The sequence below is a fragment of the Protomyctophum parallelum genome (assembly GCF_964188405.1).
Source record: "Protomyctophum parallelum genome assembly, chromosome: 8".
Taxonomy (NCBI): Eukaryota; Metazoa; Chordata; class Actinopteri; order Myctophiformes; family Myctophidae; genus Protomyctophum; species Protomyctophum parallelum.
In genome coordinates this window covers 3073271-3088650 of record NC_139703.1, presented here as the reverse complement: position 1 = coordinate 3088650, position 15380 = coordinate 3073271, and the positions used below count along the sequence as shown (strand labels likewise).

Sequence of the window (15380 nt, the reverse complement as noted above, 5' to 3'; positions counted from 1 at the left end):
TCCATATTTTGGACATTTGGATATTTTCCAACCGACAGAGACGATTTATAGAAATCTATACTAAATATGATCCTTCTTTTTAACCCATTCTGACCGGGCACCCATTTTGGTGTTGGCATCATGTTATGCTTTAGCTATTGAAAAATAGCAGATCTACAAGCTCATATCGCGCCACCGAGTGGCAGGATACGAGCTTGTAGGTCTGCTATTTTTTAAAAATCGAAGACACTTTTAGAATCTGATCTCAGGTCAGAATGGGTTAATAATGAAACTGTCAGGATGTAATAGACATTTTTAGAATCTGATCTCAGGTCAGAATGGGTTAAAAGGACATTTTTTGACTCAGCATGCTCCATTTACAGCAGGTGTTGTCAAAGTGGGGTATTGGGACCCTTGCGGGGGTTCCAGGGGATCCCTAGCAAAATAAAGTTAATATAGCGTCAAAATCTGTTTTAACGCCTTGCGTTGTGAGCTTGTCGATCTGCTATTTTCTGCGAAAGCTTCCCTCGCAATACGGATACTGGGGTTTAAGTGGTTAAAGGAATGGTTCATCCAACATTTTCTATCAATTACACAGCCCATGAAGCCTTGATGACCAAAGGAATGTGACAAAAAGAAAAAGAAAGGCTTCATGGAGTGTGTAATTGATAGAAATTAAGTCATATTTTGGGTGAACAAGTGAGCCTTTCCCATTTTCTTTCCACCTTACGATTGAACCCAAACCAGAGGGCAGAGAGGAGGAGGAGGAGGAGGCCATTTTTGGGGTAATGCCGCGGTACATAGTACAACCATGGTCCCATGGGCGGGGCGGGGGCGGGATGTCAATTTTTGGCTCTTCATTTTTCCAGCGAGCGTGCCAGCGTGGCGTTGATAAAGGAGAAGCCGGCGAACGCTGTCTGGTCCATGGAGTCGATGAGGTTCTTGTCGGCGTGAGAGAGACGCGGCTTTTCACTCAGGAACTCACGGTCGAAGTTGCTGCAGTCGTTTGGTGCTTTCTGCAATTCAGTGATTCAGTGATCAAATTAAATTCGGTCATTCAAGTGAATCATTCAATTCAGTCATTCAATTAAATTATTCAATTATTCATTGATTCAATTCAGTGATTCAAGTGACAAAATGAGTTTGGAAAATTTTACATCAAGACTCAAGATCTGGTGTCTAAGTGGTTCTCAAACTTTTTCGTGCCAAGGAAGGACCCCCAAACGGACCGATATTTAAAAAAATATTTAAAATATGTTAAAAATATATATAAAAGCAGATGTACACTGTACAGTACAAGCTTGCAGTGTGTGAGGCTGTAGATCTGCTATTTTTCAATAGCCAACGTGTGATGCTATATTAACTCATTTTGCTCACTTTGAAAAACACTACTCGAGGAAAAAACACATACCACTTTGGGCTTGAAGGGGGGATCCACTTCCCTCTTCTCCAGGGCGGGCCAGTTGATTGTCTTGAAAAAGGAGTGTGCACGGATGTTCCCCACCACGCCTAGCCTGCGACTAGGGTCTCGCTCAAACAGCTGATGCCAGGACAGAGGGAAGAAAGACATATAAATAAATGTGTATGTTCAAAGAGGTTTACAGTACAAGAGAGTATTCTCACAAGTCAGACTATCACCTCCCACCATTTTGAAACGCTTCAGTCATACAGTCGGGAGCAACGGAAGCTCTGAAAACGATCAGAGTATAAAGCAGACTCGTCCCCGCTTCCGTTTTATTATCTTTAAAGTCGCAGACATTTGTCTTAATATAAATAATATTCAAAGCATGTCAGAATTTAAATTTGTAAAATGTAATGTAAATATATTTTAAAATACACTTCCGTGAACGGAAATTATGAACCGATATGACAGCTTCCGTTCTCGGCTTCCTGGAGGTGTAGTTCCAGATAGTAAAACAAGAAAGGACAAACACGTCATTATCATGACGTCACAAAATAGAGCTACTTGGTCAAAATGATAGCGATTTGTCCATATCGCTGCTTGGTAAGCCATTAAGACCGAATGCCTTCTAAATCCTGTCGAATGTCTTCTAAAGAGTTTTCTGAAAAACGGCCTGCCGACTCCCCATCTCAAAATATTTTGTTACAATTACCCCCAGAAGGAAAGATTTGAGTTAAATATATTTGCTTAAAAAATATATATTCAAAGATTTGCATACATTTTCTTAGCAGATCTACCTGCAGATAGCGCAGCACGAAGTGTTGCGCTATGAGCTTGTATATCTGCAATTTGGTTTGCAATCTAAAATGACACAGATGCTTTCCCGGTGTTAAGTGTGAGAGAAAACACGTGTTGTTGTCCGGTACGGTACGGTACCTTCTCCAGCAGGTCCTTGCACTCCTTGGCGAGCCACTTGGGGTAGTCAGGGACGTCCATCCTGATGGACTCAAACAGCTCGTCCTCGTCCTCGCCCTGGAACGGCGACTGGCCAATCAGCATCTCGTACACCAGCACGCCGAAAGACCACCAGTCCACCGAGAAGGTGTACTTCTGTCCCAGCAGGATCTGAGGAGTGTTCATTTTCATTTAGTCTTTTGGATACAATTCCATTTCATGAAGTGCCTGAAATGTTTTTGTTTTATTCTAGTTTTAGTAACAAGTTTGCAAACTGCCAAAGTATAAAATATGGATAAAACTAATTATTGAAAAAACATGGCACCCTCGTGTTATTAGATAATATCAGTCACCAGAACCAAAAACTGGTTTTTTCAATGAGTCTAATATGGTTAAAATGAAGTTTTGTACAGGTTTGTATAGGAATGGGAGTGCGCCTGATAAAATTAATATCAAATACCGGTATCTAAATACTGAATCAAGCAACTTAAAAACTGCCTGGGCTGCTCACAAGAGTTAAAATGACTCCAAACACGTTTGAAAGTGAAAAGATCCTTTTAATTCTGACCTCTGGTGCGATGTAATCTGGAGTGCCACAGAAGGTGGTGGCTTTGTTCTCTCCAAACACGTTCTCCTTGCACATGCCAAAGTCTGCTATCTTGATGTGTCCGTCCTTGTCCAGCATCACGTTGTCCAGCTTCAGATCCCTGAGGGAAGACAACAGAACAGGTCAACCACTGTCCACTATGGAACTATACACCTCCCGAATTCTGAGACCAAGGTGGCATCGGTTTATCTTGTCTTTATTTTTAAAATATCTTTAAATTTCTGCTAAGCGGCAGGCTATATAATAGATTATTTAGATTTATACCCGGTCAGGTTGACCTGACTGTAAAGACGAAGAGAAGAGGCATCGGGCCTCTTTATCCTCTACTACTACTACACCGACTGTAGATTTAGTTGACCAAAATCTAATATTCAGTCAACTAAAACTATACTAAAATCATTTAAATACCAATAAAATAAATTATTGCAATTACAGTTAACTGTTGCATCGCCAGAGGACTATTGACCAGTGATTATCAAAGTGACCCCCAGGGGGGGGGGGCGGGTTGGGGGTCCACAGCTAAATGTCACTTTGTGCCACGCTGCGAGTTTCTACTATTTCTGCTATTTTTGAAAAATTTAAATTAAATAGAAATCTTGAAACTGTGGTCATTGAAAAGGTCTGAGAGCCAGTGGACCATACATAAACGGTCAGTACTGTGTATCTTACCTGTAGATGATGCCTTTAGAGTGGAGGAACTGCAGTCCCACTATGATCTCAGAAGCATAGAACCTGAGAGAGGAGATAATATTATGCACACTTATTGGTGGAGGACGGTCTGGGCCCGGCCCCCAGCTAAATGTCTTATTACAGGTCATTGGTGGTCTGGGTCTGGGCCCCCCAGCTAAATGTCTTATTACAGGTCATTGGTGGTCTGAGTCTGGGTCCCCCAGCTAAATGTCTTATTACAGGTCATTGGTGGTCTGGGTCCCCCAGCTAAATGTCTTATTACAGGTCATTGGTGGTCTGGGTCCCCCAGCTAAATGTCTTATTACAGGTCATTGGTGGTCTGAGTCTGGGCCCCCCAGCTAAATGTCTTATTACAGGTCATTGGTGGTCTGGGTCTGGGCCCCCCAGCTAAATGTCTTATTACAGGTCATTGGTGGTCTGAGTCTGGGCCCCCCAGCTAAATGTCTTATTACAGGTCATTGGTGGTCTGAGTCTGGGCCCCCCAGCTAAATGTCTTATTACAGGTCATTGGTGGTCTGGGTCTGGGCCCCCCAGCTAAATGTCTTATTACAGGTCATTGGTGGTCTGAGTCTGGGTCCCCCAGCTAAATGTCTTATTACAGGTCATTGGTGGTCTGGGTCCCCCAGCTAAATGTCTTATTACAGGTCATTGGTGGTCTGGGTCCCCCAGCTAAATGTCTTATTACAGGTCATTGGTGGTCTGAGTCTGGGCCCCCCAGCTAAATGTCTTATTACAGGTCATTGGTGGTCTGGGTCTGGGCCCCCCAGCTAAATGTCTTATTACAGGTCATTGGTGGTCTGAGTCTGGGCCCCCCAGCTAAATGTCTTATTACAGGTCATTGGTGGTCTGAGTCTGGGCCCCCCAGCTAAATGTCTTATTACAGGTCATTGGTGGTCTGAGTCTGGGTCCCCCAGCTAAATGTCTTATTACAGGTCATTGGTGGTCTGGGTCCCCCAGCTAAATGTCTTATTACAGGTCATTGGTGGTCTGGGTCCCCCAGCTAAATGTCTTATTACAGGTCATTGGTGGTCTGAGTCTGGGTCCCCCAGCTAAATGTCTTATTACAGGTCATTGGTGGTCTGGGCCTGGGTCCCCCAGCTAAATGTGTTATCACAATAAATGTAACCCCTTTAACCAGTGGCGGGCACAGACATTTAGTGGGGCAGGTGCTCAAGTGAAAAAAGGGCACCTTGTGTGGCGCGTGGAACCGGCCGGTTGCCTTAATAGTGTGAGATTTATAGATTTTGGGGCCTAAATAATAGATTAGAAGCTTTTTATCAAGAATTGTTCAATGTCATCATGGTCCACATACTGTACAGTGTACACTAAATGCTCTTTTCCAGAGGGAAAAGGGCAGGGGGTGCTCTAGCACCCCCTAGTGTCTTATCTGTGCACGCCACTGCCTTTAACCATACTGTATGTTATACGTTGGCTATTCAAAACTAGCAGATGTACAAGGTTGCAGGCATCGCTTCTTCTCTTCAGGGGGGTCCCTGGCACATAACATTTTCAGATGAGGGGTCCGCGGCCAAATACATATTAATTTGGGGGTCCTTGACTTGAAAAAGTTTGAGAACCACTGCAGTAGAGAAGCTCCAAGTCAAAGTCCCCCAGATGATTTGCTTTTGCAACATTGTTTTTTCACATTTGTGAAGTGACAATTTAAGGACTTTCACACCTTTTTAATGCTACTAACTATAATGCATCAAAAGTAATCGACAAACTATACTATGACAAATGCTCGAACATTGACCAATTTGTCAGAAGAGTAATATTTTTTAATATAGCTGCGTACGTAAACTACGTATATCCGGTATTTTCACAAAATTTACTGTATCTGTGGAACAGAGTCAAACAAAATGTATTGCCTCAATTCCCAGTCTCCCACTATTCCAAGCACTTGTCAGAGTGCGAGTCCCGAGTTCAAATGTGATTATTTTGAGGGTTGAGGCCAGAAAGGTTTGAGAACCACTGCTACAGCATAAACTACTGTGAAACCTCAACCACTCTAGAGGAACCACCACGCGCATGTGTGTGTGTGTGTCACTGTTTCCACACCTAAGCGCAAAACGGCTGACAGCCGCGGACAGAAGAAGCTGTGCGCAACTTCTTTTTCCGGGTTTTTAGACAGCTGGTGGATGGAAATTAGGCTCCACCTCTGCGGACGACTGACGTGGAGGAGAGCGTTTCCGGGAATCTGGCCGTCGCGCAAGTTGTCCACGGAAGTGGAGCTTCTTTTCCATCCACCAGCTGTCTAAAAACCCGGAAAAAGCAGCCGATAACGTGCATGGCTCTTTAGTAAGTCTGGCAGCACCTTGTGTGTGTGTGTGTGCGCTATTTAGCCCAGCATATACTCACGTGGCTCTGTTGAGGTCAAAGCGGCCTTTGGCCTGGATGTGAAACATCAGGTCGCCCCCGTTCAAGTACTCCATCACAAAGAACAGGTGCTCCTAAACATAGGAACATGATTATAATACTGTGAGACATCACACAGAACAGCTCCTGAACGCTGAGAGGAACATGATTTAAACTGAGACACAAACAATGTGTCTCTGAGAGAGGAGTGAGAGGTGGCGGAGAGCGGAGAGAGAGAAGGATGGGGGGGGTAGGTAGGGGTGTTTTTAAAGCCTGACATTTGGCCATGTGTTGATCATCTTACAACCATCTGTCACCACTCCCTGGTGGTCTAGTGGTTAGGATTCGGCGCTCTCACCGCCGCGGCCCGGGTTCGATTCCCGGTCAGGGAACACACTTTTATCACATCAGACATTTTTTGATATATTTATAATATATTCTCTTCATAGGTGTGCCAAGAACCTAGTTTCTATGAGTTTTTTTTTAAAGAAAGCGACAAAAAAAGGCTGGAAGTTCTAAGGTTCCCAGGCAAGGTAGAAAGAATATAGTTTAAATGAATGCCTTCAAACCGCTATTTTTCAACTTTTTATTAAGGCAAAAGAACCAACTTGGCTTAAAAACATGCTGCCTGAGAAAGAGTTATCATACTCGTCGCTGGGTATGTTTTGAGCCAAGTATGGTCTTTTGCCTAAACAAAAAGAAGGACACACTTACTTTAGTCTGGAAGGTGGAGTAGAGGTGTGTGAGGAAGGGGTTGTCCCAGGCCAGCGCCAGGACTCTCTTCTCCACCATGGTGCATTCTATGTCGTCATCCATCAGAACAACGTCCTTCTTCAGAGCCTTCACCGCGTAGTACTCCCCACGGCCTTTCAGCTCCGCCAGCAGCACCTACAGCATTGGGAACCACATGGATGGAGATGGAGGTTCGTCAACTCAACAGTCAGAGTCTAGTGACTAGTAAAACCCATGGGTTCCATTTAGTTGTTGTCTGTTTGAAAATGACAGTTTTCTGAAAAAGTGAAATGTGAAAAAGCTATGTGAGCTTGTAGATCTGCTATTTTTCAATAGTACAGCACTTGAGTAAAGCGGACATGGCAACAGTGATGAGGACCGTGGTGGTGGTGTGTGCTGGTAATAAGCTGCCATGTCAACACTGATGAGGTGGTGGTGCTTGCCTTGCCAAAGCTGCCTTTTCCCAGCACCTTATGGAACACCAGGTGGTTGATGGTGAGGCGTGTCTTCTGGCCTGCAAGAGACAGGGCGGGGCCTGTACCGCCAGGCGCCTTGCCATTCCCGGCTTCTAGAACACATTTTTATCCACATAAAGGACACACATTTTATTCCAGGTACAGTTAAGGTTACATTCACAAAATCATGGCATAATGTCTTCATGACACAATAAGCATGTCACAGCATGCGTACGCTATGTGGGTATCAGCAACAGCGCCTGCGCCATATGTGGCGGCTGTCAATTATAGCAGAGACAGTACAGCACTTTGCCTGCCTTTTTGGGAATCTCAAGTTTTGGAAGCCTCTAACAAGCAGTCGCACACGCCATGCAAAAATGCATGCAAATTATTCATACTATGATTTGTCTGCAGTGAGGGATACTTGACTATATAGTTGTGCAATGACAGACTCTCACCACTAGAGTCCGCTCCTTTCTTGAAATCCTGGTAGATCCCTATGTCTTCCGATGCATTGGAGTTGTCAGGTTTCTTCATGGATTTCTGGGTAGGTATAGGTTGACAGATTTATTACATTTCAGTTCTATTATTCATATACCTACACTCAATGTTTTGAACGGACACATATAACACATAATAATGTCCTCTTAACAAATGTTGAGCAAAGGTTCTCAAAGCTTTCAAGAAGTCACCTGCCAAAATAAGCATAGTTGGGCTTGCCTCTTTCTTTTACAATATAGCCAATGTTCGGCCATATATATATAATTTGTTAGTTACTTTTGTCATGGTAATGGTCTTGGTATTAGTCGTTTTCCTTTTTTCATTTCAGTGAATTAAAAAGGTCTTAATAGTCCTTAAATTGTCACTTAATTTATTGTTCACTTACCGGTATGTATACTCATACTGTATTAAATTAATGTTGGTTTGTTTACTGTGTTGGGTGAGAAAACATGTTGCATTGTTAACCCATTTAGACCTGTCTATTCTCGACAGTCTTGGTCAATTGTACAAAATGTCTTCTAAATCATTACAGTTTTCTGAAAAACCTATGTTTCTATATCAGTGGGTCTCAAACTATTTCATGTCAAAGAGCCCCAGAATTATATGTATTTGGCCGCCGACCCAATCTCAAATATGTAGTTACAGGGACTCCGCAGAAGCAAAGATTTGAGTTCAAAACGTTCGCTCTGAAAGAATATATATATATATTCAAAGATTTGCGCCACATCTTTATGGTCTACGACTACAAGATCTGCTATTTTTCCAATAGCTAAAGTATAACATAATGCTTAGAACACCAACAGGGGTTCCCGATCCGGTCCAGCATGGGTTCAAATCACCCAACCCGGCGATGCACCCAGCTGTGTTCCCTGAACCTACCACGCTGATTTGGGAGAGAGCCTCTGCCAGTAGCTTCTGGTTGATGCCGCACAGGTTGGCCACTTTCTTTTGACAGTCCTTGTGGGCGTTCATGCCACACTCTGATGACAGGAAGTGACAGACAAGGTCAGACAAAAAGAAACAACAGTAATGAAGATGTAAAAAAAAATAAGTGGAAGGTTGGGCGGCGTAGCAGGAAATAATAGGGGGAATGGAGTAATATATAGATACGCCACCCCCCCGGCCCTTTCTTTCCTACTGCCTTCTGTATTAAAATATATTTAAAAATATATATTATTTTATTATCTATTTTAGTTTGTTTTTGTCTTTATAAGACCCAATTAAATGATATACTGCATCTCAAGGGGATATCCTACGATGCTTTTGCGTGCGTCACACAAAAGCATCCAACGTAGCAGATCCACTTGTAGATCTGCTACTTTGTGATGCTTTTAAATCACGAAAAGTAAACAGTTTTTGGACATTTTGTGACGTTTCCAGGCGACAGAGACGATATGATGAAAAAAGCAGCGGGCTCACCTTCACATTTCAGGCCCTGCTTGATCAGGCCCCACAGCAGACTGCCACAGTGGTCACAGAAGGTGGGACTCTTGTAGTTGTGGCATTTGAAGCGATGTGGCATGTCAATCTTAAAGCGCTCCTTCTGGAACTGTAAAACACACATTCAAGCCTTGTGCCAAACCAAGAGCATCACTTGGGGCTCGTCACGATGGCAACATTTAAGTTGACGATTAATACACTACAAATACAAATAGTTGCGGTTAACGATTTCATTGAGCACTGCGGTGTTGAGGAATGTGGTGTTGAGGAATGTGGTGTTGAGCACTGCGGTGTTGAGCACTGCGGTGTTGAGCACTGTGGTGTTGAGCACTGTGGTGTTGAGCACTGCGGTGTTGAGGAATGTGGTGTCGAGCACTGCGGTGTTGAGCACTGCGGTGTTGAGCACTGTGGTGTTGAGCACTGCGGTGTTGAGCACTGCGGTGTTGAGGAATGTGGTGTTAAGGAATGTGGTGTTGAGCACTGCGGTGTTGAGCACTGTGGTGTTGAGCACTGTGGTGTTGAGCACTGCGGTGTTGAGCACTGTGGTGTTGAGCACTGCGGTGTTGAGCACTGCGGTGTTGAGGAATGTGGTGTTAAGGAATGTGGTGAGCACTGCGGTGTTGAGCACTGTGGTGTTGAGCACTGCAGTGTTGAGCACTGTGGTGTTGAGCACTGCGGTGTTGAGCACTGCGGTGTTGAGCACCGCGGTGTTGAGCACCGCGGTGTTGAGCACTGTGGTGTGGTGTGCGAATGCTTACCAGGGTCTCTCGACTGTTGGCCGCAGTCCCTGTGCACCTGCCGATGACTTTGTCGATGCATTTCTTATGAATGGCCGCATTGCATTCTGGGTGAAAGGAACAGATCATCAAATGGTTATAGTTAGTCATGTACAGAAATGCTGAAAAGGTGCCCCCCAAAGAAAGAAAGAAAGAAAGAAAGAAAGACTCACGTCTGCACTTGTAGCCTTGCTTGTTGAATCCCCTGTGAGACAGAAAGGGAACAGAATGAATTGGCTGCGATACATGGGAAATAAAAAACACTTTTATACACTCTTATAACAGTTATATACAGACAGTGTATGTGTGTATATACAGTACACACACACACACTAGAGGGGAAGGTGACGCTGAGATAACGGCGGTGGATCCTCTTGGTTCACCAATATGACCCTGAAAGCAGTGGAGAACACTGACGTCACAACATTTGGAGCGACGCCCCTCTGCACTGTAGTTCACTCCCACTCCTAGACCAGGAAATGTGGCTCATTAGCCATGCAGGCTTTTCTTTTTCTTGTGAAAACGAAACGCCTGCGGTCTCAGAGGCTACTTTACTTAACATTTTAGGACAACAATTTTATAGAGGAAAGGCCTTGTGCACAGTGCACAGCTACAAGGACAGGTGCGTATAGGAGCCGGCAACCAAATGCGAATCATGAGCACACCGTCTTCACTTATAGAGCAGCAGTTTTATTCAGATGACAACGTTTCGGTCTAAACGTCCTGATGATGAGTGATACCTGATGAAGGTGCAGGTTTAGACCGAAACGTTGTCATCTGAATAAAACTGCTGCTCCATAAGTGAAGACGCTTTTCTTCTCAGGACAACAATTTGAAACAGTAAAGTGACATGACATGTGAACGTTTTCCAGGCTGGGTTTGGTTCGGGGCGGTGACAGAGGAGAGGAGTGGTCTCTGAGCCTAGAGGTAGTTGTGTTGTTGACACTATTGGAACATGCCACGGGGGGCTTCAACTCCAGCAGTACCAGACAGTCCCGCTGCTCTTATTGTTGCTGACCCCATTGGACAGCAGCAGCTCCATTTAAAACCCATTCTGACCTGAGATCAGATTCATACGAGGTTTCCGCCGGACACACACTGGTCTGATGAACCCATTCTGACCTGAGATCAGATTCTCGATTTTTCAAAAATAGCAGACCTACAAGCTCTCGCTATGAGCTTGTAGATCTGCTATTTTTCAATAGCTAAAGCATAATATGATGCCAACACCAAAATGGGTGCCCGGTCAGAATGGGTTAAGGAAATTGGAGCTGCTGCTAATCGCTCCATTCTGTGTGGGACCATCTGGGAGCGAGACTCTCTTACTGTGTGTCTCATTCAGTACAGTCCATTGTGACAATGCAAACCTCTTATCTCCATATTCTGACTTTTTGTGTTTTCTTATTTGTAAATGAACGGCCCTATTTGATCATACTACAGCGTCACACGAAAGCATGAAAAGTAGCTGATCTGCAAGCTCGAAACCGTGGTGTGAAGCTTGTACATCTACTACTTTTGCGGTTTTAATTGAATCCTGAAAAGCAACTGTTTTGGACATGAGGTTTCCACGGGACAGAGACGAAATAGAGAGGGGGACGAGATCGAAGCTGCGCTCGCCGCTCAGTGAGTGTTTAATGGAAATGGACCATACTGAATAATTAGTATAATTCACAAGATATTCTGGTTAATGTCACACCATACAAACTGCTGTGCAAATGGCATCCACAGGACTAAAATGTGGTAATCAAGACGAAAGCAAAACAGTGACGAGTGCCCTCTATAATATAGAGGGCACTCGCCACTGTTTTGTTTTCGTCTTGCGGTTATGCACAGAGCCTACTGTATATGATATAGAGTCTATATCATATACAGTAGGCTCTGTGCATAACCGCAGTTCCATTTTTCCCCAGAAGGTGGCCTTCCTGTTTCATCTTGGGTCAGTTTCTCATCATAGCTTCATTTGACTGGCTCAGCAGCAGATTTGAAATGGAAAACACAAGACTCCTGTACCTTACTAATCCTATACTATGTGTTTTCTGGTTCACATGGACTTGGAATAAATGCTCTGCTTGGTCTTGGTTCAAAAAAGTGAAAGAATGTGTGGTTTGTGAAATAGTTTGTTTGTGAAAGGAGCCGAACACACACTAGTGCTATGCTATGTTTCATATACAATTAGTACAATCAATGGGCAGAATTATGATGTCTTGGTAGCCATACAGTACACGGCATGCCATGTTGAGATATCTGAGATCATTAGGATTTTCTGGAAGATTGAACATTGGTTTGACCACTTCAAATACCATTAATCTTAAAAATAACATAAGATTTCTACAAGCTCACAACACGTTGCTCTGCAATGTGTTGTGAGCTTAATCTAGATCTTGTATGCTCCTATCTTCGGTGCAATAGTCATGACTTCCATAGAAGAAGATGTCCCACTTCTATAGTGCATGGCAGTGGCGGCCATGTTGTGGGGCCACAGATAGAAAACCCATTACATTTCTCTATTGAGATTTCCAAACATATATTTATATAAATTATTGTAAACCTGGATTAAGCCACCCAGACAGGGTAAATTAATACAGTAAATATAGTCAAAAATATAATAAAAATGACACGGATGCTTTCCCGGTTTGAACGGTCTCTCACCAGAGGAACTCTCTGCAGACGGAGCAGAAGGTGGGCTGGCTGAAGAAGGTGGCGCAGAACTCGTGGTTCTTGATGTTGTGGACCTTGGGCTGCTTGAACGCTCCTCTCCTCCTGTTGAGGGTCATGACCCCGTCCTCCTGGGGCATCTTCACGGATGCCTTGCACGTCGCTGAGAGGGAAGACGACAGAAACACACAGTTAAACGGTGATCCAGTCACTGAGAGGGAGACGACAGAAACACACAGTTATACGGTGATCCAGTCATGCCCCAATTTGAGAGAACGTGACGTGGCATGCTATACTTTATATTTTCGTCGTGTATTTTCTATTAAGACTTCCGGTTTTGGTCTAGGCCTGACCTCAAAATTAAAAAAGAAATCTTCTAAATCCTTTTCACGATTAAAAAAAACTTGCAGACCTACAAGCTCTTAGCGCGCCACTCGGTGGCACGCTATGAGCTTGTAGATCTGCTATTTTTCAATAGCTAAATTACAACATAATGTTTAAAACACTAAAAGGGGTTCCCGCCCAAAATGGATTAAGGTCCACTGAATGAGAGGCCTGCTCCCACCCTGACACGACGCATGACGTCTCTGTCGGGTGGAAACTCTCATTATGTCCAAAAGTTTTACTTTTCAGGATTCAAAATTTAAAAAAATGGCAGAAGCAGCAGAACTAGAAGCTCCAAAAGCTTGTAGATCTGCTACTTTCGATAATGCTTTTCTGTGACGCTATATATATAGTATGATCAATTGGGTATTCATTTACGGGGGGAAGAAAAACACAAAAAGTTAGAATATGGAGATAGGAGGTTTTTGCCCGACAGCAACGAGGATTGGTGTTTTCAGGGATGACGGGGATATGGATTAAAGGACCTATAACATAAAATTCAACTTTTTCAATTTCTTTTGTGTTTTTGGGGCTCCCATGTGTGTTTTCTATGCCCACAAATAACCAATTTTGAACAATCAGGCCTTCATGTCATATGGGTGTTTTAATGGAAATTGCTCTCAGAAACAGCTCGACTGATTTTGGCCTCATCGTGATGTCATCAATGTCACCCTACTTTGTATAATTCCTCCATTTCTTCAGTCTTCAGTTGCAAATTTGCATTTCCACTTTGTTTACAATGTCCACCATTGTTGATTTTCCAAGCTGGCATGGAATGGAAACAAGCCTGGTTTTATCTAGCATGAGTATTATAATGACTCAAATATTAAATAATCTGCATATCAGCACCCTCTCCACCTCAGGACAGTATGGTACTGCAGCTAAAACTGCTTTCAAAGTCCAGAAAGAATTGACAAGGCCTGGTTATATCAGAGTGGTGATTGAGGCTCAAACCATTAGAAATAACTTTGAGGGACATAGACAATATGATTATTAAATATTAAAAGCAGTTTTAAAATGCATGTTATTTGCGCTTTAAAGCCAAATAAAGTCTTCACGATTTGTGAAACAGCGTGAAAGGAGCCCTCCCCCACACTAGTGTTGTTTCTTAAACAATTAGCAAAATATGTTGTGTGTGATCAAGTAGAGTAGGGTGTTAAAATATGGAGATGAGAGGTTTAAACTTTGCTTTCATGACGTTTCTGAGATCGTTAGGGTTCTTGTTGCGCAACGTGCTTCCATAGAAGACATGCAGGCTTCTATGGAATCCAAAAGAGCTTTTAGATAGGTTTGTAGATAAGCTTCCATAGAAGGTCTTTTAGATAAGTTTGTAGATAAGCTTCCATAGAGCCTTTAGATAGGTTTGTAGATAGAAGACATGGAAGACTATGGAATCCAGATGACTGAAATCACTCGTGGCGACTGAAAACTGTAAAAACTGTAATGAAAAAATGCTGTGTCTAGGGACCATAATATGGTCCCGAGACACAGCATTTTTTCATTACATTTTATTATATTAAGAGAAGTAGGTCAGACTTTGCGCTGTTCTAAAATGAAGCATAAAAACAGGAAAAAAGGCCTTCTGGGATATGTGGCTATGGCTGACGCAAGTCAAGAGGACGGGGGTCGCAAGGTCGGCCATAAATTATGGGAGAGGTGGAGGCGTGAGAGATGTAAGCAAGGTCAAAGAGATGGAGGGAAACTGAAAACGTGTGGAAGTTTGACAGAAAGAAAGCCATCTCCATATTTTAACTTTTCATTTTTAATTAACGCCCTACTCGATCATACTACAGTGTCACACAAAAGCATCAAGAGCATAGAGACAGTGGATCTGGTGCTTTTGCTATCGTTGAATTTGAATGCCGAGAAGTCACAGTTTTGAACATATGAGGTTTCCACCCGACAGAGATGATATATATCGGACTTGTGCTGCTTTTCAGGAAAACCTGCGGAGGAGGAGTGATCTAAAATGGAGACTGTGAAGTCCACAGCCTGGCCTCCTTTGACCCGACACAGGATGGGGTTCACCCACGCACGCACACACACACACACACACACACACACACACACACACACACACACACACACACACACACACACACACACACACACACACAGAAGACCGTGACATTGCCGAGGATGGTTGATTTTTAGGAAGATACCCCATACCAATTGGAGCCAGATGGAGGTCCATATCAATTTGGGGGTCCATGACATGAAAAGGCTTGAGAACTACTGCCTTAAGAGGAAGACTCACCACCACTAGAGGGCACTGCTCACCAACAGTGGTAGTTGAGACATTAAGAGAGTGAAGAGAGTACATTTACAGGAAGGAATCTGAGACTAGGGGAAGAGATTCTTTCCCTGTGAACTTTGGCCAACAGCTCACATATGCTTCACATACACCTCCCTGGTGGTCTAGTGGTTAGGATTCGGCGCTCTCACCGCCG

General features: G+C 43.6%; 1 protein-coding gene across 2 annotated transcripts in view; it reads right to left on the bottom strand.

Moving 5' to 3' along the window:
* Positions 1-701: 701 nt before the first annotated feature.
* LOC310862785 (protein kinase C delta type-like) overlaps positions 702-15380 on the bottom strand; it is a 38454-nt gene continuing 23775 nt past the window's right edge. For both annotated transcript variants that reach the window (XM_083770857.1, XM_083770856.1), the window contains 14 exons: positions 12541-12709; positions 10065-10096; positions 9874-9959; positions 9095-9224; positions 8555-8655; positions 7633-7717; positions 7163-7287; positions 6702-6875; positions 5991-6082; positions 3612-3674; positions 2904-3042; positions 2318-2506; positions 1391-1519; positions 702-995 (listed from right to left, as the gene is read on the bottom strand). In XM_083770857.1, the coding sequence (XP_083626983.1) occupies positions 837-995; positions 1391-1519; positions 2318-2506; positions 2904-3042; positions 3612-3674; positions 5991-6082; positions 6702-6875; positions 7163-7287; positions 7633-7717; positions 8555-8655; positions 9095-9224; positions 9874-9959; positions 10065-10096; positions 12541-12709 (1673 nt within the window). In that variant the 3' untranslated portion in view covers positions 702-836. The remainder of the gene's footprint in view (positions 996-1390; positions 1520-2317; positions 2507-2903; positions 3043-3611; positions 3675-5990; positions 6083-6701; positions 6876-7162; positions 7288-7632; positions 7718-8554; positions 8656-9094; positions 9225-9873; positions 9960-10064; positions 10097-12540; positions 12710-15380) is intronic.